This window comes from Pan troglodytes, chromosome 6 (genome assembly GCF_028858775.2).
Source record: "Pan troglodytes isolate AG18354 chromosome 6, NHGRI_mPanTro3-v2.0_pri, whole genome shotgun sequence".
NCBI classification, from domain to species: Eukaryota; Metazoa; Chordata; class Mammalia; order Primates; family Hominidae; genus Pan; species Pan troglodytes.
Window position 1 is genome coordinate 153,856,840 of NC_072404.2, and position 27,626 is coordinate 153,884,465.

The following is a 27,626-nucleotide window of genomic DNA, read 5'->3' on the forward strand; positions in this document are numbered from 1 at the left end:
CACCATTAAATAGGAAGTTTGCTGTAGGATTTTATATAGATCTTTTATAAGCGTATAGATATTCCCATTGGTGAGGGAGGGATTCCTGCCATAGGATTATGAGGTTGGCCCAATACATCACATCTGACACTGGACAGATGAAATTGACAACAGTTTATTAGTCACATAGACTTGTATAGCCCTGGGGAGGACACTACATTGCCAGGCAGGGCCACATAATGGTTGCACTTGGGACGGAGTAAACAAACAGGGACTGTGGGAGATAGCCTTTTTATGTAGTATCATGAAAGTGGGGTGCCCCTGGTTCCCACAGGAGGATGAGATTGGCTTGTTTGAATAATTATATAGGTTGGCAAGGAACTGAAACTCAATATTTAAGCATAAGCAGAAATTGTGCCTGGTCGCTTTGATAAAGAGTATTTGGTTAAGGGACCCTCTCTGTGGAAGTAGAGTGGGGAGGAGAACTTGTGGTTAGGCTGTTCAAAGTCCTCCCAGTTGTACCAGAATCAAGGCAGTACATAATATTGAACCTCAATTCTAGGCCATATGCCTCCCCATTTATTTTCTAATATTCACAGAGGCATGTGTGTCTGTGAGTGTATCTTTTTGATCATAAATAGATTTTTTTTTTTTTGAGACGGAGTTTCGCTCTTGTTGCCCAGGCTGGAGTGCAATGGCGCGATCTTGTCTCACCTCAACCTCCACCTCCCGGGTTCAAGTTATTCTCCTGCCTCAACCTCCCGAGTAGCTGGGATTACAGGCATGTGCCACCACGCCTGGCTAATTTTGTATTTTTAGTAGAGATGGTGTTTCACCATGTTGGTCAGACTGGTCTGGAACTCTTACCCTCAGGTGATCCACCCACCTAGGCCTCCCAAAGTACTGGGATTATAGGCATGAGCCACCACGCCTGGCCTTAGGTTTTTTTTTTTTTTTAATATACTTTTTCTTATGTATCTAGTGAAAGCATAATTTTTCCTTTAATCTGTTAGGTGGTGAGTTCTAAGAATTGATTTTCTAATAGTAAAATAAACTTTCCTAGGCAGAAGTCTACTTAATGATGGTATATTATTCTTTTCACATGCTGTAGGATTTGGTTTGCTAATACTTTGTTTACTACTTTTATGTTTATGAATTACCTTGGCCTGTGGTTTTTCTTTGTAATACTGCCCTTATGAATTTTCTTGTAGAGTTAGGCGAACTTCATAAAATGAATTACAGAGTGCTACTGATTTAATTTCCCTGAAGGAATTTGTGTAAGATTGGAATTAAAGTATTTCTTGAATATAAGGTAGCAGTCAGGGACTGGGCCTTTCTTTGTGGGAAGATTTTAACTCTGGATTCAGTTTTCGTAAAGGTTTATCTATAGGATTCTATTCTACTTGAGATACTATGGTAGACAGTTTTTTTCTAGGAATTTATACATTTTATATAAATTTTCAATTTTATTGATATAGGTAGTTGATAATAACCTCTTGGTAATTCTTTCTCTGTGTCATCTAACATTATGAATTTTCTTTTTCATTCCCAGTGCTGATTTTATAGGCCTTCCCTATTTCTTTCTCTTTCCTCAATATGGATTTTCAATTTTATTGGTTTCTTTGAAAAAATACATTAATAGTTCGATTTCATTTTATTAATTTCCTTTTATTTGGGAATATTTTACTATGCCTTGTCAATGTTTTGAGTACTTTTTTTTACAGTAGTAAAATATACATAACATAAAATTTACTACTTTAATCATATTCAAGTATATAATTCTGTGGCATTAAGTACATTCATAGTGTTCTGTAACTTTCACTGCTATTTCCAGAACTTTTTCATCATCCTGAGAAGAACTTTTTTTTTTTAATTATACTTTAAGTTCTAGGGTACATGTGCACAATGTGCAGGTTTGTTACATATATATGCATGTGCCATGTTGGTTTGCTGCACCCATTAACTCGTCATTTACATTAGGTATTTCTCTTAATGCTGTGCCTCCCCCATCCCCTCACCCCATGACAGGCCCCAATGTGTGATGTTCTCTGCCCTGTGTCCAAGTGTTCTCATTGTTCAGTTCCCACCTATGAGTGAGAACATGCAGCATTTGGTTTTCTGTTTGCTCAGAATGATGGTTTCCAGCATCATCCATGTCCCTACAAAGGACATGAACTCATCCTTTTTTATGGCTGCATAGTATTCCATGGTGTATATGCGCCACATTTTCTTAATCCAGTCTATCACTGATGGACATTTGGGTTGGTTCCAAGTCTTTCCTGTTGTCAGTAGTGCCACAATAAACATACATGTGCATGTCTTTATAGTAGCATGATTTATAGTCCTTTGGGTATATACCCAGTAATGGGATCGCTGGGTCAAATGGTATTTCTAGTTCTAGATCCTTGAGGAATCGCCACACTGTCTTCCACAATGGTTAAACCAGTTTACACTCCCACCAACAGTGTAAAAGCATTCCTATTTCTCCACATCCTCTCCAGCACCTGTTCTTTCCTGACTTTTTAATGATCGCCATTCTAACTGGTGTGAGATGGTATCTCATTGTGGTTTTTGATTTGCATTTCTTTGATGACCAGTGATGATGAGCATTTTTCATGTGTCCGTTGGCTGCATACATGTTTTCTTTTGAAAAGTGTCTGTTCATATTCTTTGCCCACTTTTTGATGGGGTTGTTTGATTTTTTTCTTGTAAATTTACATTCTTTGTAGATTCTGGATATTAGCCCTTTGTCAGATAGGTAAATTGCAAAAATTTTTTCCCATTCTGTAGGTTGCCTGTTCACTCTGATGGTAGTTTCTTTTGCTGTGCAGAAGTTCTTTAGTTTAATTAGATCCCATTTGTCTATTTTGGCTTTTGTTGCCATTGCTTTTGGTGTTTTAGTCATGAAGTCCTTGCCCATGCCTATGTCCTGAATGGTATTGCCTAGGTTTTCTTCTAGGGTTTTTATGGTTTTAGGTCTAACATTTAAGTCTTTAATCCATCTTGAATTAATTTTTGTATAAGGTGTAAGGAAGGGATCCGGTTTCAGCTTTCTACATACGGCTAGCCAGTGTTCCCAGAACCATTTATTAAATAGGGAATCCTTTCCCCATTTCTTGTTTTTGTCAGGTTTGTCAAAGATCAGATGGTTATAGATGTCTGATGTTATTTCTGAGGCCTGTATTCTGTCCTACTGGTCTGTATCTCTGTTTCGGTCCCAGTACCATGCTGTTTTGGTTACTGTAGCCTTGTAGTGTACTTTGAAGTCAGGTAGCATGATGCCTCCAGCTTTGTTCTTTTTGCTTAGGATTGTCTTGGCAATGCGGGCTCTTTTGTGGTTCCATATGAACTTTAAAGTAGTTTTTTTCCAGTTCTGTGAAGACAGTCATTGGTAACTTGATGGGGATGGCATTGAATCTATAAATTACCTTGGGCAGTATGGCCATTTTCACAATATTGATTCTTCCTATCCATGAGCATGGAATGTTCTTCCATTTGTTTGTGTCCTCTTTTATTTTGTTGAGCAGTGGTTTGTAGTTCTCCTTGAAGAGGTCCTTCACATCCCTTGTAAGTGGGATTCCTAGGTATTTTATTCTCTTCGAAGCAATTGTGAATGGGAGTTCACTCATGATTTGGCTCTCTGTGTGTCTGTTATTGGTATATAAGAATGCTTGTGATTTTTGCACCTTGATTTTGTATCCTGAGACTTTGCTGAAGTTGCTTATCAGCTTAAGGAGATTTTGGACTGAGACAATGGGGTTTTCTAAATATACAATCATGTCATCTGCAAACAGGGACAATTTGACTTCCTCTTTTGCTAATTGAATACCCTTTATTTCTTTCTCTTGCCTGATTGCCCTGGCCAGAACTTCCAACACTATGTTGAACAGGAGTGGTGAGAGAGGGCATCCCTGTCTTGTGCCAGTTTTCAAAGGGAATTTTTCAAAGGTCAGTTTTTGCCCATTCAGTATGATATTGGCTGTGGGTTTGTCATAAATAGTTCTTATTATTTTGAGATACGTTCCATCAATACCTAGTTTATTGAGAGTTTTTAGCATGAAGGGCTGTTGAATTTTGTCAAAGGCCTTTTCTGCATCTATTGAAATAATCATGTGGTTTTTGTCTTTGGTTCTGTTTATGTGATGGATTACGTTTATCAATATGCATATGTTGAACCAGCCTTGCATCCCAGGGATGAAGCCCACTTGATCTTGGTGAATAAGCTTTTTGATGTGCTGCCGGGTTTGGTTTGCCAGTATTTTATTGAGAATTTTCGCATTGATGTTCATCAGGGATATTGGTCTAAAATTCTCTTTTTTTGTTGTGTCTCTGCCAGGGTTGGCAGATTTATGATGCTGGCCTCATAAAATGAGATAGGGAGGATTCCCTGTTTTTCTGTTGATTGGAATAGTTTCAAAAGGAATGGTACCAGCTCTTCTTTCTACCTCTGGTAGAATTTGGCTGTGAATATGTCTGGTCCTGGACTTTTTTTCATTGGTAGGCTCTTAATTATTGCCTCAATTTCAGAGACTGTTATTGGTCTATTCAGGGATTCAACTTCTTCCTGGTTTAGTCTTGGGAGTGTGTATGTGTCCAGGAATTTATCCATTTTTTCTAGATTTTCTAGCTTATTTCTGTAGAGGTGTTAATAGTATTCTCTGATGGTAGTTTGTATTTCTGTGGGATCGGTGGTGATATCCCCTTTGTCATTTTTTGTTGCATCTATTTGATTCTTCTCTTTTTTCTTCTTTATTAGTCTTGGTAGTGTTCTATCTATTCTGTTGATGTTTTCAAAAAAAAACCAGCTCCTGGATTCATGAATTTTTTGAAGGGTTTTTTGTGTCTCTATCTCCTTCAGTTCTGCCCTGATCTTAGTTATTTCTTGCCTTCTGCTAGCTTTTGAATTTGTTTGTTCTTGCGTCTCTAGTTCCTTTAATTGTAATGTTAGGGTGTCAATTTTAGATCTTTCCTGCTTTCTCTTGTGGGCATTTAGTGCTATAAATTTCCCTCCTCACACTGCTTTAAATGTGTCCCAGAGATTCTGGTACGTTGTGTCTTTGTTCTCATTGGTTTCAAAGAACATCTTTATTTCTGCCTTCATTTTGTTATGTACCCAGTAATCATTTAGGAGCAGGTTGTTCAGTTTTCATGTAGTTGTGCGGTTTTAAGTGAGTTTCTTAGTCCTGAGTTCTAATTTGATTGCACAGTGGTCTGAGAGACAGTTTGTTGTGATTTCTGTTCTTTTACATTTACTGAGGAGTGCTTTACTTCCAACTATGTGGTCAGTTTTGGAATAACTGCAGCGTGGTGCTGAGAAGAATGTATATTCTGTTGATTTGGGGTGGAGAGTTCTGTAGATGTCTCTTAGGTCTGCTTGGTGCAAAGCTGAGTTCAAGTCTTGGATATCCTTGTTAACCTTCTGTCTCATTGATTTATCTAATGTTGACAGTGGTGTGTTAAAGTCTCCCATTATTATTGTGTGGGAGTCTAAGTCTCTTTGTAGGTCTCTAAGGACTTGCTGTATGAATCAGGGTGCTCCTGTATTGGGTGCATATATATTCAGGTTAGTTAGCTCTTCTTGTTGAATTGATCCCTTTGCCATTATGTATTGGCCTTCTTTGTCTCCTTTGATCTTTGTTGGTTTAAAGTCTGTTTTATCAGAGACTAGGATTGCAACCTCTGCTATTTTTGCTTTCCATTTGCTTGGTAGGTCTTCCTCCATCCCTTTATTTTGAGCCTATGTGTGTCTGTGCACGTGAGATGGGTCTCCCGAATATAGCACACTGATGGGTCTTGACTCTCGATCCAATTTGCCAGTCTTTGTCTTTTAATTGGGGCATTTAGCCCATTTACATTTAAGGTTAATATTGTTATGTGTGAATTTGATCCTGTCATTATGATGTTAGCCGGTTATTTTGCCCGTTAGTTGATGCAGTTTCTTCCTAGCATCGATGGTCTTTACAATTTGGCATGGTTTTGCAGTGGCTGGTCTCAGTTGTTCCTTTCCATGTTTAGTGCTTCCTTTAGGAGCTCTTGTAAGGCAGGCCTGGTGGTGACAAAAATCTCTCAGCATTTTCTTGTCTATAAAGGATTTTATTTCTCCTTCACTTATGAAGCTTGGTTTGACTGGATGTGAAATTCTGGGTTGAAAATTCTTTTCTTTAAGAGTGTTGAATATTGGCCCTCACTCTCTTGGCTTGTAGAGTTTCTGCCGAGAGATCCACTGTTAGTCTGATGGGCTTCCCTTTGTGGGTAGGTAACCTGACCTTTCTTTCTGGCCGCGCTTAACGTTTTTTCCTTCATTTCAACCTTGGTGAATCTGACAATTATGTGTCTTGGAGTTGCTCTTCTCGAGGAGTATCTTTGTGGTGTTCTCTGTATTTCCTGAATTTGAACGTTGGCCTGCCTTGCTAGGTTGGAGAAGTTCTCCTGGATAATATCCCGAAGAGTGTTTTCCAGCTTGGTTCCATTCTCCCTGTCACTTTCAGGTATACCGATCAGACGTAGATTTGGTCTTTTCACAAAGTCCCTTATTTCTTGGAGGCTTTGTTCATTTCTTTTTACTCTTTTTTCTCTAAACTTCTCTTCTCGCTTCATTTCATTCATTTGATCTTCAGTCACTGATACCCTTTCTTCCACTTGATCGTATTGGCTACTGAAGCTTGTGCATGCATCACCTAGTTCTCATGCCATGGTTTTCAGCTCCATAGGTCGTTTAAGGTCTTCTCTACACTGTTTATGCTCGTTAGCCATTCCTCTAATCTTTTTTCAAGGTTTTTAGCTTCCTTGTGATGGGTTTGAACATCCTCCTTTAGCTCGGAAAAGTTTGTTATTACCAACCTTCTGATGCCTACTTCTGTCAACTCATCAAAGTTATTCTCCGTCCAGCTTTGTTCCGTTGCTGGCGAGGAGCTGCGATCTTTTGGAGAAGAGGCGCTCTGGTTTTTAGAATTTTCAGCTTTTCTCTGAGCAGAACTTCTTTACCCATTAAGCAAGAACTCCTCCCTATTGCCCCTTCCTCCTAGCCCCTGGTAACCTCTTTTCTGCTTTCACAAATAGAACTTTTTATTTGCCACAATTAGAAAACAGATTATTGGACTGTGGTTCATATCCAACAGCTCATTCAACATTAGCACGTATCTCATCCCCAGTTGCTTTTCCAGCACTGCTACCTTCACTGTGAAGCTCCATGAGTTTTTCCAGTTCAAACCTGGGCTTCTTCAGCATTTTTACTTTTCTACTGAAAACATCATGGAGAGGAGAAATAGATTGGCAAGCCTTTTCTATGTCTTTTCCAGTGCTATCCGGAATCAATGTATTGACCACGTCTTTCAAGTCATTTGTCTGTACCTGTCAGGTCATGATTTCCAGCATCTTCTTCTGGATTTGGCAGACCTGTTGGTGCAGAGCATAAGAGATCTTCCATATCTGATTGTTGGTTTTTTTAGTAAAACCAATACAGAACAAATGAAACAAGTAATCATAAGTAGTAGTCTTGATGTCAACATGAGCTTCAATCATGGTCTGCCATTTTTTCACCCCGGAACACATTTTGTCCTGGAGTAAGACCCATGCCATGAAAGTTAAGTCAGGCAATTTTTGCCCTGAACATCTTTGGTAATCAGTTTGAATTTTCTAAATGCAACTTCATCATTCTGCAAGTCAACAAGACTCACTGCAAACACATAACCCTTGAGACCATCGGATGCAATTTTTGTTCCTTGGTTTTGGTGACTAGTGTCTTTCTGATATTTCTTGGACATAGCAGGAGCTTTCACATCATACCACTCTTTCTGAGAAAATGGATCAACTACCTTTTTGGCTCCCTTTGCTGCCTTTCATAAGGCGCTTGTTCTTTTTTTTTTTTTTTTTTTTTTATTATACTTTAAGTTTTAGGGTACATGTGCACATTGTGCAGGTTAGTTACATATGTATACATGTGCCATGCTGGTGCGCTGCACCCACTAACTCGTCATCTAGCATTAGGTATATCTCCCAATGCTATCCCTCCCCCCTCCCCCCTCCCCACCACAGTCCCCAGAGTGTGATATTCCCCTTCCTGTGTCCATGTGATCTCATTGTTCAATTCCCACCTATGAGTGAGAATATGCGGTGTTTGGTTTTTTGTTCTTGCGATAGTTTACTGAGAATGATGGTTTCCAATTTCATCCATGTCCCTACAAAGGATATGAACTCATCATTTTTTATGGCTGCATAGTATTCCATGGTGTATATGTGCCACATTTTCTTAATCCAGTCTATCATTGTTGGACATTTGGGTTGGTTCCAAGTCTTTGCTATTGTGAATAATGCCGCAATAAACATACGTGTGCATGTGTCTTTATAGCAGCATGATTTATAGTCATTTGGGTATATACCCAGTAATGGGATGGCTGGGTCAAATGGTATTTCTAGTTCTAGATCCCTGAGGAATCGCCACACTGACTTCCACAATGGTTGAACTAGTTTACAGTCCCACCAACAGTGTAAAAGTGTTCCTATTTCTCCACATCCTCTCCAGCACCTGTTATTTCCTGACTTTTTAATGATTGCCATTCTAACTGGTGTGAGATGATATCTCATAGTGGTTTTGATTTGCATTACCATTCAGGACATAGGCGTGGGCAGGGACTTCATGTCCAAAACACCAAAAGCAATGGCAACAAAAGCCAAAATTGACAAATGGGATCTAATTAAACTAAAGAGCTTCTGCACAGCAAAAGAAACTACCATCAGAGTGAATAGGCAACCTACAACATGGGAGAAAATTTTTGCAACCTACTCATCTGACAAAGGGCTAATATCCAGAATCTACAGTGAACTCAAACAAATTTACAAGAAAAAAACAAACAACCCCATCAAAAAGTGGGCGAAGGACATGAACAGGCACTTCTCAAAAGAAGACATTTATGCAGCCAAAAAACACATGAAAAAATGCTCGTCATCACTGGCCATCAGAGAAATGCAAGGCGCTTGTTCTTGACAACTGCTATCGTGCTGCTCCTCTTTCCTTCTGTCCTTGGGAGTTTGCCTATTCTAGAACCTCATAAAAATAGAATTATGCAATATTTGTCCTTTTCTGGTCTGACTTATTTCCTTTAGCATAGTATTTTCAAGTTTTATCCATAGCGTAGCATATATCAGACATCACTTCTTATGGGTGAATAATACTCCATTGTAAGGGTATAGCACATTTTATTTACACATTGATCTTTTAGTGGATATTTAGGCTGCCCACTCTTTAGCTCTTATGAATAATACTGCTCTGAACATTGGTGTCCAAGTATCTGTTAGTCCCTGTTTTCAGTTCTTTTTGGGTGTATAGGAGTAGAATGGCTGTTAGCTTTTTGGTGAACTACCAAACTGTTACCACAGCAGCTCCACCATTTTGCATCGTGTCAGCAGTGCACAAGAGTTATAATTTCTCCACATCCTGGACAACGTGTATTTTTCCTTTTATTTATTTAATTTTTTGGATGAGAGCCATCCCTAGTGGGTGTGAAGTGGTAATCTCATTGTGGTTTTGATTTGCATTTCCCAAATGATGTTGAAAATCATTTCATGTGCTTGTTGGTTGCTGTTTTTTTTTTTATCTTCTTTGGAGAAATGTCAGATAGGCACAGTGGCTCAACACTTATAATCCCAGCTATTTGGGAGTCTGCGGTGGCAGGATCACTTGAGCCCAGGAGTTCGAGACCAGACTGAGCAACAAAGGGAGACCCTGTCTCTACAACAATACAAGTAAAAAAATTTAGCCAGGCATGGTGGTACATGACTGTAGTCCCAGCTACTCAGGAGGCTGAGGCAAGAGGAACACTTGAGCCTAGGAGGTGGAGGCTGCAGTGAGCTGTGATTGTTATCACTGTCCTCTAGCCTGGGCAACAGGATAATACTCTGTCTCCAAAAAAAAAAAATAAAATAAAATAAATGTCTATTCAAGTTCTTTACCTATTTTTGAATTTTTGTTGTAAAAGTTTATATATTCTGGATACTAAGCACTTACAAGATACATGATGTGCAAATATATTCTCCCATTCTGACGGTTGTCTTTTTTACCATCTTGATAATGTCCTTTGATGTACTGTAGTTTTAATTTTGGTGAAGGGGACATCCTGCAAAGTAGCAGAGTAGGAATTTCTAGGAGTTAATCCTTACATTGAAACAACCAGTAAACTGGAAAAAATGACCAGAATCAACTTGCAGTCTGTGGTGCCAGGGGAGTGCTTGATGAAGGGAGAGGCTACTGCTCTTGCAGAATAGTTTGGGGAAAGTCTCAAATGGACTGTGCCAGCCATCAACAAGCAAAAATAAGCCATCCCTTAGACGTTGGAAAATTATAGTTGTAAAGTTACTGCAGTAACAAGATCTGAGTTTATCCTGCTTGGAGCTTATTGAGCATCTTACATGCATGGATTCATGTTCTTCATCAAATTTAGGAAGTTTTTAGGTATTAATTATTCCATATGTTTTTTGCCTCTTTCTCTTCTAGGACTTGTTCAATGGTGTTCCACAGGTGCCTTAGGTTCTGTTAATTTTTTCTTTATTTTTTCATTTTAATCTTCAGACTGGATAATTTCAATTATTTTATCTTCAAGTTTGCTGTTTCTTCTTCCTGCTCAAATCTGCCATTGTACTGCTGTATGAATTTTTCATTTTAGCTCTTGGGCTTTTCAGCTTCAGAATTTCTTTTTGGTTCTTTTGTATAATGTGTGTCTCTTTACTGACATTCCCTGTTTGTTCATATACTCTTCTGATATCCTTTAGCTCTTTGTGCATAGTTTCTTTTATCTCACTGAGCATATTTGAGACAGTTGATTTAACATCTTTGACTAGTCGTTTTACTGTCTGGGCTGTCCCAGGGATAGTTTTCTGTCAAATTATTTTTTTCTTATGAACCAGCTATGTGCTATGATTTATAATTCGTTTGTTGAGAACCAAACAATTTAAGTATTACAATGTGTTGGTAACTCTGGAAAACAGATTCTCCTTCTACTCAGGGATTTATTTTGTTGTTTGTTGAGGTCTAAAGTTGTCTATTAGTATAGTGACTTTTCCAAGAAATTTTTGCGAAGTCTTTGTTCCTTGTTATGTGTGTTACTGAAGTTTCTGTCCCATTATCTCTGTATCTGCTTGCAGCCTCTCATATTTGAAAATGTCTAGATTTTTTAAAAATAGTGTGTAATCCTTTTTAAGTGTTCTGATAGATGTCACCAGAGAAGCCGCTGTAAGCCTAAGGGGGTCAAATATAACCAACCATTTCTGTTGATCCTCAGGGGGTCAAATATAGCCAACCATCTCTGCTGATCCTCAGGGAACTGCCATACCAATTAAATCACGCTCCAGCATTTTAGAGCACAAAGTCTTTACTGTTCACTATAGCAACAGCGAGCCATTCTAGGAACGCTGTCCCCATGTTGCAGCAGGACTATGGAATGGGTCATGGTAGCTGGCTTATGCATGCCAGTCTCTTACCAAAGGTAAGACAGTCACCTTGATAATACCAATAACCTTATCACAGCTGTCTAAAATGGTATTATTTCCCAGTAGTCTAATACAAGTCCATCTTCCATTTTTTCCCTTTTCCCAAAAATGCCCTTTATATCTGTTTTATTATTGTTGTTGTTGTTGTTGTTGTTACTATTATTATTATTATTATTTTGGAGATGGAGTTTCACTCTTATTGCCCAGGCTGGAGTGCAATGGCACGATCTCAGCTCACTGGAACCTCCGCCTCCTGGGTTCAAGTGATTATCTTGCCTCAGCCTCCCAAGTAGCTGGGATTACAGGCGCCTGCCACCATGCCCAGCTAATTTTTATATTTTTAGTAGAGATGAGGTTTCACCATGTTGGCCAGTCTGGTCTCAGACTCCTGACCTCAGGTGATCTGTCCACCTCCACCTCCCAAAGTGCTGGGATTACAGGTGTGAGCCACTGTGACTGGTGTTATTATTTTTTAAATAGAGACAGGGTCTCACTGTGTTGCCCAGGCTGCTCTTGAACAGCTGGCCTCGAGTGACCCTCCCGCCTTGGCCTCCCAAAGTGTTAGGATTACAGGCATGAGCCACCACACCTGGCCATGTTTCTGTTAGTCTGGAATTACTTCTGTGATTAATATGAATGGTGGCTCATGCCTGTAATCCCAGCACTTTGGGAGGTTGAGGCAGGAGGACCACTTGATGGCAAGAGTTCAAAACCAGCCTGGGCAACATAGCAAGACCCCTTCTGTGTTTTAAAAAAGAAAAAAAGATGGAACAACAACAAAAAGAAAGATGTTAAACCTTGCAATAAGGAGTGTGTCAACTAAAACTATACCAATATAGCTATTTTTCACCTATCAGGCAAAAATCCAAATGTTTGTTAACATACTCTATTTGAGACTTTGAGAAACTGGATATTGTTATACATTCCCAACAAGAGTATATTTGGTTGTTTCTAACAAAATTGCAGGTTTTTTTATCCTTTGACCCACAAACCCACTTCTAAGAATTTATTTTAAGGGTACATCTGCCACTAGTAAAGTGACATGTAGACAGAGTTATTCATTGCAATAGTCATCATTGTAATAGCAAAAGATGGGAAATAAGCTGTAAAAAAGACTGGTTGAGGTACATACCATGTGGGGAAAAAAAGAATGCAGGTAGATCTGTATTCACTGTTATGGAGTGATCACCAAGATGTATTGTTAAGTTAAAACAACAGCAACAACAACAAAAAGCTGCAGTACAATGTTTTTTGCAAAAAGAACTTCTAGGAAAAAGGAAAAAGAAATATTCGCATACCAGAAAACACGGCTTAATAAAAATGATTATTTATAGGGAAGGTGAAGTAGGGCAAATAGAATTGAGTGATAAAGATGCAAGAGAAATTTGCTATACTTTTTAATAAGTTTTTGACTTTTGAACCAATGTAAATGTTTTACATATTCAAAAATAAGTGTATATCTAAACTAAAAGTAAACTCTAAAAGTAGTGAACCTACAAAATGTATCGAATTGGCAACATAGCAGCATATTGTGGGATTTTATTATTGATTCTGACAGTCTGTTTCAACTAATGCATCTTAGTCTTTAACAATATTTCTGCTGGATTTAGGATTCTGGTTAGGCAATTTTTGCACTTGGAAGACAGCCTTCTACTGTCTTCTGACTTACACTGTAGCTGACAAAAGTAGGCTAACAGGCCTACTTTTGTCTTTTTTCATGATAATTCATCCTTTTTTCTTTGTATTTAAGGCTTCTCTTTGTCTTTGATTTCTGCAGTTTTAGGATGGTATATTTATTTTCTTTATCTTTTTTTTTATAGGGATGGGATCTTATTGTTTTGCCCAGGCTGGTCTCAAACTCCTGGCCTCAAGCAATCCTCCTGCTTCAGCCTCCCAAAATGTTGGGATTACAGGTGTGAGCCACCATGTCCAGTCTAGTGTGATGTATTTAGATGTTAGTTTCTTTTTATTCTACTTGAGAGTCATTGGACTTGGGAAACTTGTAGGCTCTGTTACTTCACTTCTACAAAATTCTTGCCCATTTTATTTTCTCTCAGTCCATCCTTTTGAGACTCTGATTAAATACTTGTTATATAATCGATATGTATATGTCTGTTTCTGGACTCTATTCTGTTTCATTGTTTGTATTTCTCTCCTTTCTCAAATACCACTCTGATTACTGTAGCTCTATCCATAGTAAATCTTGAAATCAAGTAGCATAAGTCCTCCAAATTCGGTATTTTTTGAATTGTTATTGCTATTCTCTGTCTTTTGCATTTTCATTAAATTTTAGGATCAGTTTGTTAGTTACTACAAAATGATCCCCTGCTGGGATTTTAATTGGGATTGCATTGAATCTTTAGATCAGTTTGGAGACATGGAATCTCAACTGTGTTGAGTCTACCAATCTAATAATGTTTTTAATGTCTCTATTTAGGTCTTCTTTAATCTTCATTTTGTGTTTTTTACTATACATGTCCTGCATATCTTTGGTTAATATTACCCCTATTTCGTGTAGCTTTTTTTTGGGAATGCTTTAGGATTTTTTGCATATACAATCACATCACCTGTGAATATAGTTTCACTTCTTCCTTTCCAATCTGGATTTATTTATTTTTTATTGTGTCTTTTTGCACTCACTAAAACAGTTCCGAACAGAAGTGCTAAGAGTGGACATCCTTGCCTTCTTCCTGGTGACAGCAGAAAGGATTCTGTATTTCATCATTAAATATATATTAGCTGTAGGTTTTTCAGAGATGGTCTTTATCAGGTTGAAGAAGTTTCCATCTGTTGTTAGGTTCTTGAAAGTTTGTTATGGATAGGTGAATTTTTCAGATTTTCTTTTCCTTTTTTAAATTGTATTTTCTTTAGTAGAGATGAGATCTCACTATGTGGCCCAGGCTGGTCTTGAACTCCAGGCCTGTAGTAATCCTCCTGCCTCAGCCTCGCAAAGCACTGGGATTTCAGGCATGAGCCTCTGTGCCCAGCCAAAATTTTTCAGATTTTTTTTTCCAGATATATTGAGATGATCAAAGAAGGCTTTTCTCCCTTATTTTGTTAACATAATGAGTTATTTGAATGCTCAACCAACCTTGTATTTCAGGAATAAACCCTGCTTAATCATGATGTATATGTATTTTTATGTATTTCTGGGTTTGATTTTCTAGTGTTCTGTTAATGATTTTTTGTTACTTTTTGTTTATGAGAGAGATTGTTCTGTAATTTTCTTTTCTTGTAATGACTGTCCAATTTTAGTATCAGGGTAATACTGGCCTCATAAAATAAGGTTGGAATTATTTCTTTTCTGAAAGAGTTTGCTTAGGGATGGTCTTACCTTTTTTAAATATTGAATAGAATTCACCAGTGGAGCCCTTTGTGTCTAGACTTTTCTTCGTGGGAAGGTTTTTTGTTTGGTTGGTTTGGTTTGGATCTTTTTTGTAGAGAAGGAGTTTCACCTTGTTCCCCAGGCTGGTCTTGAAATCCTGGGCTCAAGCAATCCTCCCATCTTGGCCTTCCAAAGTGCCAGTATTACAGGTGTGAGCCACCGCGCCTGGCCGATGGGAAGGTTTCAATTACAATTTCTTTTATTTTTTATTTTTTATTTTTTTGAGAAAGAGTCTCGCTCTGTCTCCCAGGCTGGAGGGCAGTAGCTTGATCTTGGCTCACTGCAGCCTCCACCTCCTGGGTTCAATCTCCCTGCCTCAGCCTCCCAAGTAGCTAGGATTAGGCAGCTACCACCATGTACAGCTAATTTTTGTATTTTTAGTAGAGACAGGGTTTCACCATGTTGGCCAGGCTGGTCTCAAACTCCTGACGTCAGGTGATCCGTCCGCCTCGGTCTCTCAAAGTGCTAGAATTACAAGTGTGAATCACCACGCCCAGCCTGTTGTTGGTTTTTGAGACAGGGTCTGGCTCTGTCACCCAGGCTGGAGTGCAGTGGTGCAATCTCAGCTCACTGCAACCTCTGCCTCCTGGGCTTAAGCCATCCTCCCACCTCAGCCTCCCAAGTAGCTGGGACTACAGGCACACGCCACCATACCTGGCCAATTTTTTATTTTTATTTGTAGAGATGGGGTTTCACCATGTTGTCCATGCTGGTCTTGAACTTCTGAGCTCAAGTGATCCGCCTGCCTCGGCTGTCCAAAGTGCTGGGATTACAGGCATGAGCCTCCGTGCCTGACCCTGTGTGGTTTTTTTATTTTTATTTTTACTTATTTATTTATTTTTTGAGACAGGGTCTCACTCTGTCACCTAGGCTGGGGTGCAGTGGCGCAATCTCAGCTCACTGCAACCTCTGCCTCCCAGGCTCAAGCCATCCTCCCACTTCAGCCTCTTGATCCTGTCATTCAACTCACTTGAGTAACTGGGACCACAATCACATGCCACCACTCCTGGCTAATTTTTGTTTTTATTTTATTTTTTATTTTTTTCCGAGACAGAGTCTCGCTCTGTCACCCAGGTTGGAGTGCAGTGATGCGATCTTGGCTTACTGCCGCCTCTCCCTCCTGGGTTCAAGCGATCCTCCTGCCTCAGCCTCCCGAGTAGCTGGGATTACAGGCGCCTGCCATCACACCAGGCTAATTTTTGTATTTTTAGTAGAGATAGGGTTTCACCATGTTGGCCAGGCTGGTCTTGAACTCTTGAGCTCAAGTGATCCTCCCACTTTGGCCTCCCAAAGTACTGGGGTTACAGGCATGGCCAGTGTGCCTGGCCCCCTGTGTGGGTTTAGCTATAAATTTATTTACACGTTTTATTTTCCTGTATATGTTATATCTTGGTGAATATCTCATGCATGCTTAAAGAATGTGCCTTCTGCTCACATTGTTTTTTCTTTTTCTTTTTTTTCCGAGACGGAGTTTTGCCCAGGCTGGAGTGCAGTGGTGTGATCTCAGCTCACTGCAACCTCTGCCTCCTGGGTTCAAGCAATGCTACCTCCTCCTCCTGAGTAGCTGGGATTATAGGCATGCACCACCATGCTTGGCTAATTTTGTACCTTTAGTAGAGACAGGGTTTCACCATGTTGACCAGGCTGGTCTTCAACTCGTGACCTCAGGTGATCCTCCTGCCTTGGCCTCCCAAAGTGTTGGGATTACAGGTGTGAGCCACCATGCCTGGCCTGCTCACATTGTTTTTTTAAATGTCAATTGGATCAGGTTTGATTCTTTTGTTCAAGTCTTCTATATGTTTGCTGATTTTTCTGTCTACTGCTCTATTGATTTCTGAGAGGGGAGAGTTGAAATCAACAAATGTAATGTGGATTTGTCTTTTTTAAAAATTTTTTTTTAGCTGTATCAATTTCTACATTATATTTTCAGAAGCTCTGTTAATTAGATGCATATGCATTTAGGATTATGTCTTGATGAGTTAACCCCTTTATCATGTTCTCACTTTATCTCTTGTAAATAGTCCTTGTTCTAAAGTCTGCTTTGTCTGAGAGTATTATTAAGTCCTCCTGGTTTCATATTATGAAGGATGTTCACTGTGTACTGGTTACCATTTTAGCCCACTATATTTTGGGCTGTATTTTTACTACTTGCCTGAGTCCAGTGAGTCAAAACATTTATAAGCACAACAGGTTACATGAAGTCCAGTTTTATTACCCACAGATGGGCAGCAAGGGACAGGAGAAGCTTAGCATTCATTGCAAATCGGTCCCTCAAGGCTTGGGAAAGCTGCCCAGAGCAGATGGTCTCTTGTCTGTGGATCGCAGCTAAGGGACCCAGGAAAGAAGGTTTATGTCCCAGGAGCAACATGATTCACTGGGCTAAAGCATTGGAGGACATCCTGTCTGAGGGTGGAGGGAATGACAGGAACAGAAACGGAGGCTCTTCCAACCAGCTCCTCCTTGTCTCAGGATGCTTCATTCCCAGCATGTTATACAGTTACACAAAGGTGTGGGGCAGGGCAGGGAACTGGCTTGGTTCAAGGCAACCTGGAGCACTGTACATATGCTTATTATTTGAATGTGTATCTGTTAGCATTCTGTTTTTTTGTTTTTTGTTTTTCCTTTAACCTCTCTCTATGTATTTGAAGTAGATTTCTTGTAGATAGCATTTACTTGTTTTTTGGTTTTTTGTTATTTATGTACGTAAGAGTCAATACTACTAGTGATATTGACAGGACCACGGACAACACTATTTTGCGTTATATATATCCTCTCCCTTGTCTGTCATGGATGTTGGAATAAAGTTGCTGGATTGGTGGTGATCCATATCATGATCCTGTCATTTAACTCACTTGTGTTGTGATCTACCGTGTGTAATAAGAGACTTTAAATCCATGTACATCTCTTTTGTGGAGCTAGGCAGTCAAAGAAGTGCGAGCCATTCCTAGCACATAATGTCAAAACATATGCCCTGCATTATGCTTAGGTTTAGAAACTAAAACTTCACAGAAAGGAGATAACAAATCATATTCACATCTCAAAACCCAAAAGCTTGAAACATTTCATTTGTAGAAAAAAGGAATAAGAGGCCAGGTATGATGGGTTATGCCTGTAATCCCAGCACTCTGGGAGGCTGAGACAGGCGGATTGCTTGAGGCCAGGAGTTTGAGACCATCCTGGACAACATAGTGAAACCCTGTCTCTACTAAAAATACAAAAAAATTAGTGGAGTGTGGTGGCACAGGCCTGTAGTCCCAGCTACTCAGGAGGCTGAAGTGGGAGACACCTGAGCCCGAGAGGTGGAGGCTACAGTGAGCCAAGATCATGCTGCTGCATTCCAGCTTGGGCAACCAGAGTCAGACCTTGTTTCAAAAAAAAAAAAAAAAGGAATAAGGCCAGGCACAGGCACCATGGCTTATGCCTGTAATCCCAGCATTTTGGGAGGTCAAGGCAGGAGGATCCCTTGAGCCCAGGTGTTTGAGAGCAGCCTCGGCAATATAGTGAGACCCAGTCTGTACATTAAAAAAAAAAAATTATCCAGGCATGGTGGTGCAGTTTTGGCAATTTTGTTGTATAAGTATCATAGGGTGTACTTACACAAACCTATGTGGTTTAGCCTACTACACACCAAGAGAATATGGTACAGCCTGTTGCTCCTAGGCTACAAATCTACACAGCATGTTACTGTACTGAATACTGTAGTATTCATCTGTAACGCAGTGGTATTTGTATATCTAAACATATCTAAAACCTAGAAAACTACAGTGTAAAAGATAAAAAAAAAAAAAGGTACACCTGTATAGAGCAGTTATCATGGTGGTGCTTGCAGGACTGGAATTTGCTCTGGATGAGTCAGGGAGTGAGTGATGAGTGCATATGAAGGGGGCCTAGAACATTATATACTTTTATATGACTGGCAGCTCAGTAGGCTTGTTTACACCAGCATCACCCTGAACACATGAGTAATGCATTGCACCACAGTATTATCAATATTACCACAGCTTTCACTAGGTGATAGGAATTTTCCAGCTCCATTTTATTTTTATTTATTTATTTCTTTTGAGATGGAGTCTCTGTCACCCAGGCTGGAGTGCAGTGGCACGATCTCGGCTCATTGCAACCTCTGCCTCCTGGGGTTCAAGCAGTTCTCCTGCCTCAGCCTCCTGAGTGGCTGGGACTACAGGCACATGCCACTGCACCCGGCCAATTTTTGTATTTTTAGTAGAGACGGGGTTTCCCCATATTGACCAGGCTGGTCTTGAACTCCTGACCTCAAGTGATCTGCCCACCTTGGCTTCCCAAATTGCTAGGATTACAGGTGTGAGCCACCACACCCGGCCTTCAGCTTCATTATAATTTTATGATACCACTGACATATATGCGATCCATTGTTGGCTAAAAAAACGTTATGCAGTGGCCAGGTGTGGTGGGTCACGCCTGTAATCCCAGCACTTCGGGAGGCTGAGGTGGACAGATCACGAGGTCAGGAGATCAAGACCATCTTGGCTAACATGTTGAAAACCCATCTCTACTAAAAATACAAAAAATTAGCCGGCTGTGGTGGCACGTTGCCTGTAGTCCCAGCTACTTGGGAGGCTGAGGCAGGAGAATCACTTGAAGCAGGGAGGCAGAGGTTGCAGTGAGCTGAGATCATGTCACTACACTCCAGCCTGGGAGACAGGGCAAGACTCCGTCTCAAAAACAAAACAAAACAAAAAAAACAGTAGCAACAACAACAAAAAACCGTCATGCAGCTCATGATTGTATTTACTGTGTAATATGTAGTGCTTTGTTTTTCTAGTACTGAAAAAAAAGGTACATCTGGGGCTTGGGAATGAAGTTCTGTTAGAGATGTAAATTTAGGATTTACTAACATTTGGTTTCAATTTGTTCCTTATTAGGTAGAGGTATATCCATGACTCAGAATTTATTTGTAGCCTTAGAGGTCATACTTTGAGGGAGTCAATATAGATGAGATTGTGCTGGTCCTCATCTACCTGATTCAGAAAGAGCCAGCTATTGTCATCTGATTTTAGCTGGACAGTACAGGGCTTACTGCCCAGGTTTACCAGGTACCAGCCTAGGCTAGACCTGTTCTGTGCATTTACTCATGTGAAATCGTTACAACAATCCTGCCTCAGAGTTGTTCTAATGGAAGTGGAATATTGAGCACACTAACTAGAACACAGCAAGTTCTCAATAGGTTAAGTATCATGATGATTATCATGTATTACTGTTTTATAGAAGATGAAAAAGAGGCTCAAAAAGATTGATTAGGAGTTACAGAGCAATCAATGAAGAGGGCTAATCTAGGTCTTGTACAGTTTTAAAGTCCATGCTATATCTCCATTTAAATACTTACATTGTAGAGTGTGCACATGACATGTCATTAGTGGTTATGTGACTACAGGCCAGTCGTAGCACCCAGTTTCCTCATCTGTAAATTGGGGGTAACACTTAATGTTTTATAAAGAATGTCTAGAGTTCTTAGCTGTGTGAAGCTGGAGGCATAATGAAAATTACGTTTACTCCATCTTCTCTGAAATGCATTGTGACATCTTTCCAGATTTGAAGTATTAATTCTTTGCCAGTACTGTGTGTTTAGATAGGTCTTCCACCTTGAGGCTTGTCTTCTCATTTTGTTCATGGTAATATTTTCACTAGCTGTAGTTCTGTAACAAAGGTGAATATATTAATCTTTCCCTTATAGCTCTTGCTTTTTGTTTCTAGCTTAAAAATTTATTCCAATAAATTTGTATTCCGAGGTCACAAAGATATTCTCTTACATTTTCTTGTGAAAGTTTTATAGTTGTTAATCTACTCAAAGTAGTTATTTTTTTTAGATCAGATGAAGTAGGGATCTAATTTCATTCCCCACCCCCAATAGTTGTTGCAGCAACATGAAAAGTTCATCCCTTTTCCCACTGATTTCTAGTGAACATCTGATATATATAAAGTGTACATTTATGTAAGCCTTAAAAAAGTCACACCATTTTAATTGTTATAGCTTTATAGTAGGTTTTATTAGTTGGTAGGCGTGTCCCCTCAGCTTGTGAAAATTCTATGGAAATTTCTGTTGGGATTGTTAATAGAGGTGCTTTGAATCTATAGATATGTTTGTGGGAGCATTGATATCTTTACCATCATGAACATGCTTTCTTCATGATTTAGATATTTTAAAATATTTTTAAATATAGCTTAATATTTTCCTGCACAATGACCTTCACAATCTTTTAAAATTTATTTCTAAGTACTTAACATATTTTTGTTGCTATTGTAAAATTTTTTTTCATTAAATGTTTGTTTGTTGTTTGTTTATACATATGAAATTGGCCTTTGGATTACTTTGTATTTGTTCTTATGCATTTCATTAAAAAATATATCTGGGAACCTTATTGCAGTCTTCCATAGTTTAAATTATATGGCATCAAGTTTATATTAGAGGTTTTTTTGGTTTTTTTTTTTAATACTTTAAGTTTTAGGGTACATGTGCACAACGTGCAGGTTTGTTACATATGTATACATGTGCCATGTTGGTGTGCTGCACCCGTTAACTGGTCATTTATATTAGAGTTTTAACTTGTTTGTTATTTTTATTTATTGTTTTTACCAAGCACTACGAAAGACCATTCTTTTTTGTTCAAAGGAATACTATTTGCATTTGTTAAAAGGAAATGGTGTTTTACACTCTCTGGAGATTTTAAACAAAAGGAGCATGTCTGTGTTCTACTTCCAGAAATCCTAATTTTGCAGGTCTAGAGAAAACCTGAGCTCCTTGTTCTTTTGAAAATCTCCCATATAGTTCTGTACATTTCTGTTGGAAAACCACTGCTAGAGAAGTTGCTAAACAGTAAAAGCATTTAGCCCATGATGATGTGGGGGAAGGGAGGCATTTCATTTAAAATTATGAAGAATTTATTTATCGTTTAATATTTCATGTGTGATGTATAGATAAAATTAGTATATTTACATAGACAATTGTTTTTAAGCGACAGCAGGTATGAATTTAAAAAGAATGGACATTGAAAAAGAACAAAGTCACAGTTTGAGATGTATTGGTTAAGTACTCAGTATATTTGTATTAAAACTTAGAATATAATTTTGTTTTTCTCAGTTGGAGTCATTCGTTGCCCAGTTTGCAGCCAAGAATGTGCAGAGAGACACATCATAGATAACTTTTTTGTGAAGGACACTACTGAGGTTCCCAGCAGTACAGTAGAAAAGTCAAATCAGGTAAGTGTATTACATCTTGAACCTTTTGCCTGCCAGCTCTTTTTTTTTTTTTTTTTTTTTTTCTGAGACAGAGTCTCATTCATTCTGTTGCCCAGGCTGGAGTTCACAAGTGGCGCAATCTCCGTTCACTGCAAGCTCCTCCCCCCAGGTTCACACCATTCTCCTGCCTCAGCCTCCCGAGTAGCTGGGACTACAGGCGCCCGCCACCACGCCCGGCTAGTTTTTTGTATTTTTAGTAGAGACGGGGTTTCACCATGTTAGCCAGGATGGTCTCGATCTCCTGACCTCTTGATCCGCCCATCTCAGCCTCCCAAAGTGCTGGGATTACAGGCGTGAGCCACCGCACCTGGCCTCTTTTTTTTTTTTAATTGAGGTGGGGTCTTGCGCTGTTGCCCAGGCTGGAGTACAGTGGTACGATCTTGGCTCACTTCCATCTCCTCCTCCTGGGTTCGAGTGCTTCTCTCATCTCAGCCTCATGAGTAGCTGGGATTACAGGTGTGTGCCACTATGCCCAGCTGATTTTTGTATTTTTAGTAGACATGGCATTTCACCATGTTGGCCAGGCTGGTCTCGAACTCCTGACCTTGAGTAATCCACCCGCCTCGGCCTCTCAAAGTGTTGGGATTATAGGCGTGAGCCACCGTGCCTGGCCTCTTTTTGCCAACTATTGATGAGGCAACCTAAAATGCTGGAGATCTCTAAAATAAAAGGAGCCAAACATTAGTTAATTGTTCTATAAAGTTATATAACATTTTAAAAGAATATAAAGAATAATGAATAATTCACCTTAAGAAATAAAACAGTGAAACAGTGACAGTCCAGAAGCTCTTGATTGCATACCCACATTCCAGTCTCCTCCAGAGAAACCATTATTCTATATTTGACATTACTTCATTTCTTTGTACTTTTACCGTGTATTGACAATGAGATTTTTATTTCAAGCTCAGTTTTTCACTTTTTTTCTATTTTAATGATAAGCTCTATAATGATACATGTGAAAGACACCATGTCTTTGATCAGTAAGGTTTTTACATTTTTAAGAAAGCCTTCTTTTCTGCATGGTCTTACTTTGAAAGCTTCATTTGTTTTTTGGGGGTGGTGGTTGTTGTTGTTGTTGTTGTTGTTGTTGTTGTTGTTGTTGTTGAGACAGGGTCTCACTCTGTCGCCCAGTCTGGAGTTCAGTGATGTAGTCGTAGCTCACTGCAGTCTCCAACTCCTGGGCTCAAGTGATTCTCCCACCATAGCCTCCTGAGTCACTGGGACTACAGCTTTATGCCACCATGCCCAACTAACTAAAGGCTTACTTGGCAGCATTGTCCAAGGTGTTGGATTTAGAGATCCAATGGTGTTTTTCGTTTCTTTCTAATTTCTGTAACCCACATGTAGAACATCTCTTTTGGCTTCTTAAATCTAGATGTCAAGTCTATCATGCATAATCTATAGTACTCCAGTGGGGGTTAGCCATGTTGAGATTAATTCTACAGTTTGTGCTAAGTATAGTGTGTTAGTCTACTTTTGGATCTTGATTCATTGATGATTCCTCTTACAGTTCCCTTAACTTGAAACAGAAGATCTGGGAAAGAACTAAATCTGGTTAGGGAAAAGCAGTTGTTAGCTATGTTTTTCAGGACTCTAGTAATCACATGGTTAATTTCTGTACTTTTTGTTGAATTTTTAGTTTTTTGTTCCTTGGTAGAACTACAGGAATTTAAGGTTCACTTTAAATGAACATAGCTACTACTGACTAAAATACCTGTTTTTGTAGTTTGGAAAGTATCCACAATTCTTCCTGATGTGAACCTTATCAAAGGCCAAAACAGACAGGCTTGCTGTGGGAGATAAACTTTCTAATCGTTTAACTGTGAAACCACCCTTAAAGAAAGAAACATAATTATTTATGTAGGCTACAGTGTTGAGCACTTAAGTCCTCTGAAAGTTCTCTTCTAAATACAAATGATTTTGTTTCTGTCTTCCATTGCATCATGTCACTTTGCTTTACATGTGATTATAGCTATTCTAGATATTCATTAGTCATATTCATAGTAGTATCTGTGTATGCTTAATCCAGAAAACTAAAAAATACAGTAGCATAAGTAATCTTCAAATGTAAAGTAGCATAAATAAATGTCAATCAGATAGGATATTCCTATGACATAAAATGATGATAATAGGACATGAGAGTTAAAGGGATTCTAATCCAAAGGACAAGTTTAAGAGGCTGCTTTATACTTCCGTGTGATCAATTAGTTTTCAGTACGTTTATGTTTATTTAGTCTGCTTCTGTCACAGAAACATAGTAGGAAGAAGTTAAACTAGAGATGGAGTCCAACATTTAGACATCCTAAATATTGATACTGGGCATGCATGGGTTGGGGTAGGAAATGTGGTATGAGAATAGGGTGCTGCTGGGGGCATTTGGTGAGGATGGAGACTGGAGAGGTCATATGGGGGATGAATTTGAACCAGGCAGTACTTAGCAAGAGGTAGTGGGAGCTGAATTAGCATGGTAGCAATAAGGAAAGGAAGTTACCACCCAGAGAGAACTTGATATGCCTGATTGGGTGTGGAAGGTGAGAGATGTTTTACTGCCTGGATGGTGCCTTTCACAGAGATCATGATAAAGAGGGTAGGAGTTAGGTAGAGATAATAAATTGGTTTTGAATGGGATTGAGTTTGCATTGCCTGTGAGACTGTAAAGTAGAGGTGTCATCCATGGTTAGAGTGGTGCTCTAAAGAGAGTTCGTAGCTGGAGATTTTGAAAAGTTTTAAAAACTTTTTGTTGTAGATAATTTCAAGCATTACTAAAGAAACAGTTGACATAACAAATGCCCATGGACCCAACACCTAGATCAATAGCCATCAACTCTTGTTTTGTGCATACTCTGATACTACACCACCAACCACTAGATTACATTGATGTTAATTCCAGCCATTATATGATTTCATCTGTAATTTTTTTTTTTTTTTTTTTTTTTGAGATGGAGTTTTGCTCTTGTTGCCCAGGCTGGAGTGCAATGGTGAGGTCTTGGCTCACTGCAACCTCAGTCTCCCAAGTAGCTGGGATTACAGGTGCCCACCACCACGCCTGGCTAATTTTTGATACAGAGACAAGGTTTCACCATGTTCGCCAGACTGGTTGCAAACTCCTGACCTCAGGTGATCCACCCACCTCAGCCTCCCAAAGTGCTGGGATTACAGGCATAAGCCACTGCGTCCGGCCTCATCTGTAAATATTTTGGTATGTACTTCAGTAAAATATTTTTTCTGTAAACATAACTACCATATGAATTTCTATGTAAAAATAAAAGGACCAGCCTGGGCAACATGGTGAAACCCTGTCTGAGCGAATAAATGAATGAATGAACAAGAAAGAAAAGCAAGCAAGCTGGGTGTGGTGGTGTGCACCTGTAGTCCCAGCTAGTTGGGAGGCTGAGGTTGGAGGATTACCTGTGCTCAAGAAGATGGAGGCTGCAGTGAGCCATAATCATGCCACTGCACCCCAGCCTGGGTGACAGAGTGAGACCCTGTCTCAAAAAAAAAATTTTTTTTTTTAAAATGCTTAATGATCTCATTATTATCAAATATCTAAGCAGTAATCAAATGGATCTGAATATTATAGGTTTTTTTAAACAATGGTTTGTTTCTATAAGGATCCAACAAGGCCTACACAGTACATTTGGTTGATTTGTCTCAAACCTAATTAATCTCAAGTTACCCCTTTGCTTCACTTGCTTTCCTTTTCTTCCTATTTAATGTTTTTGTTGCATAAACTGAGTTGCATATTCAATAGAGTTAGCTTTATTCTGAATTTTGCTGATAATTTCCATAAAGTCATTTAACGTGCTGATTATATATCTTGTGAAACTGAATAAAAATGTAGTGGCTTGTTTAGGTTCTGGTTCCATTGTGGGAGAAGGGTAAGAATATTTTGATCCATATGTCCATGTGTATGCTCATCAGGAAGCATATGGTGTCTGGTTGTCTTTCTTTTTTTCTGATGTTAATGGCCATTAATGATCACTGCCAAGATCCTGTATTTCATTAGGGCTTTGAAAAATAGTGACATTTTTATTCTATTATTCCTCTTTATTTCTTAACTGGAATAGAAAGAGAAAGCTTCCTTCATCAATTCTTTGATTACCCTAAGCTATAGTGCATCCAGGAAAGGTCAGTTCAATTTTGATTCCTTCCCTTTAGTTGCCAATTTTTAGAGCAGTAAGTTAATTTCTTAGGATTCTTCAGAGGTGACTAATAAGAGGAGTGTGTGTGTGTGTGCGTGTGTGTGTGTGTGTGTCCCTCTGTTTGAGTCTGCAATAGTCATTGCTGTCTCCCTTGCTGTTTTTTCTGTTCTAGACCTTGAAGCAGCCATTTCTCCTAGGTGCCTTGATTCCTTTTCATGGGAAATAATATTTGGAGACCACAGTATGGTACGGTGGGTGCTCATCATCATTGAGTTGGTCACCTATCTAGGCCTTTCAGGGAATGATCTAACAGAGACTTTATTTATTTATTTAGAGACAGAGTCTCGCTCTGTTGCCCAGGCTGGAGTGCAGTGGCGTGATCTCGGCTCACTGCAACCTCCTCCTCCCAGGTTCAAGCGATTTTCCTGCCTCAGCCTCCTGAGTAGCTGGGACTACAGGCTTGTGCCACCATACCCAGCTAATTTTTTGTATTTTTAGTAGAGACGGGGTTTCACCATGTTGGCCAGGTTGGTCTCAAACTCCTGACCTTGTGATCTGCCCGCCTCTGCCTCCCAAAGTGCTGGGATTAGAGGCGTGAGTCACCATGCCTGGCAGAGACTTTATTTATAAAAGAAAGTATAAGTATATATTGACTTTTTTTTTTTTTTTTGAGATGGCGTTTCACTCTTGTTGTCCAAGCTGGAGTGCAATGGCATGATCTCGGTTCACCGCAACCTCCGCCTCCTGGGTTCAAGCAATTCTCCTGCCTCTGTCTCTCGAGTAGCTGGGATTACAGGCATGCACCACCACGCCTGGCTAATTTTTTATTTTTAGTAGAGATGGGGTTTCTCCATGTTGGTCAGGCTGGTCTCGAACTCCCGACCTCAGGTGATCCGCCTGCCTCAGCCTCCCAAAATGCTGGGATTACAGGCGTGAGCCACCACGCCCCAGGCCTGTATTGACTTTTGGTTTGTTTGTTTTTGAGACAGAATCTCGCTCTGTCACGCAGGCTGAAGTGCAGTGGCGCGATCTCAGCTCACTGCAACCTCCGCCTCCCAGGTTCAAGCTATTCTCCTACTTCAGCCTCCCTAGTAACTGAGATTACAGGTGCTCATTTGTATTTTTAGCAGAGCGGGGTTTCACCATGTTGGCCAGGCTGATCTCAAACTCCTAACCTCAAGTTATCCACCCTCCTCAGCCTCCCGAAGTGCTGGGATTACAGGCGTGAGCCACTGCACCCAGCCGAAATGTGGGTTCTTAATTGCATTGATGTAATTTGTTTTCTCTAGGAAAAAAAGGTTATATATATGTATAATATATATGTAATATATTATATGCATAATATATAATACAGTCTTGGTGCAATT

At 39.5% G+C, this 27,626-nt stretch overlaps 1 protein-coding gene across 6 annotated transcripts in view; it reads left to right on the forward strand.

The window, feature by feature from the left end:
- TRIM24 (tripartite motif containing 24) overlaps window positions 1-27,626 on the forward strand; it is a 127,878-nt gene that overhangs the window by 23,708 nt on the left and 76,544 nt on the right. For 4 of the 6 annotated variants that reach the window (XM_016945511.4, XM_016945512.4, XM_054655232.1 and 1 more), the window contains exon 2: window positions 21,960-22,078. In XM_016945511.4, coding sequence (XP_016801000.1) covers window positions 21,960-22,078 — 119 coding nt within the window. Of the gene's footprint in view, window positions 1-13,280; window positions 13,374-21,959; window positions 22,079-27,626 lie in introns of all 6 variants that reach the window. The other 2 variants (XM_054655230.2, XM_054655231.2) reach the window with 1 other exon arrangement.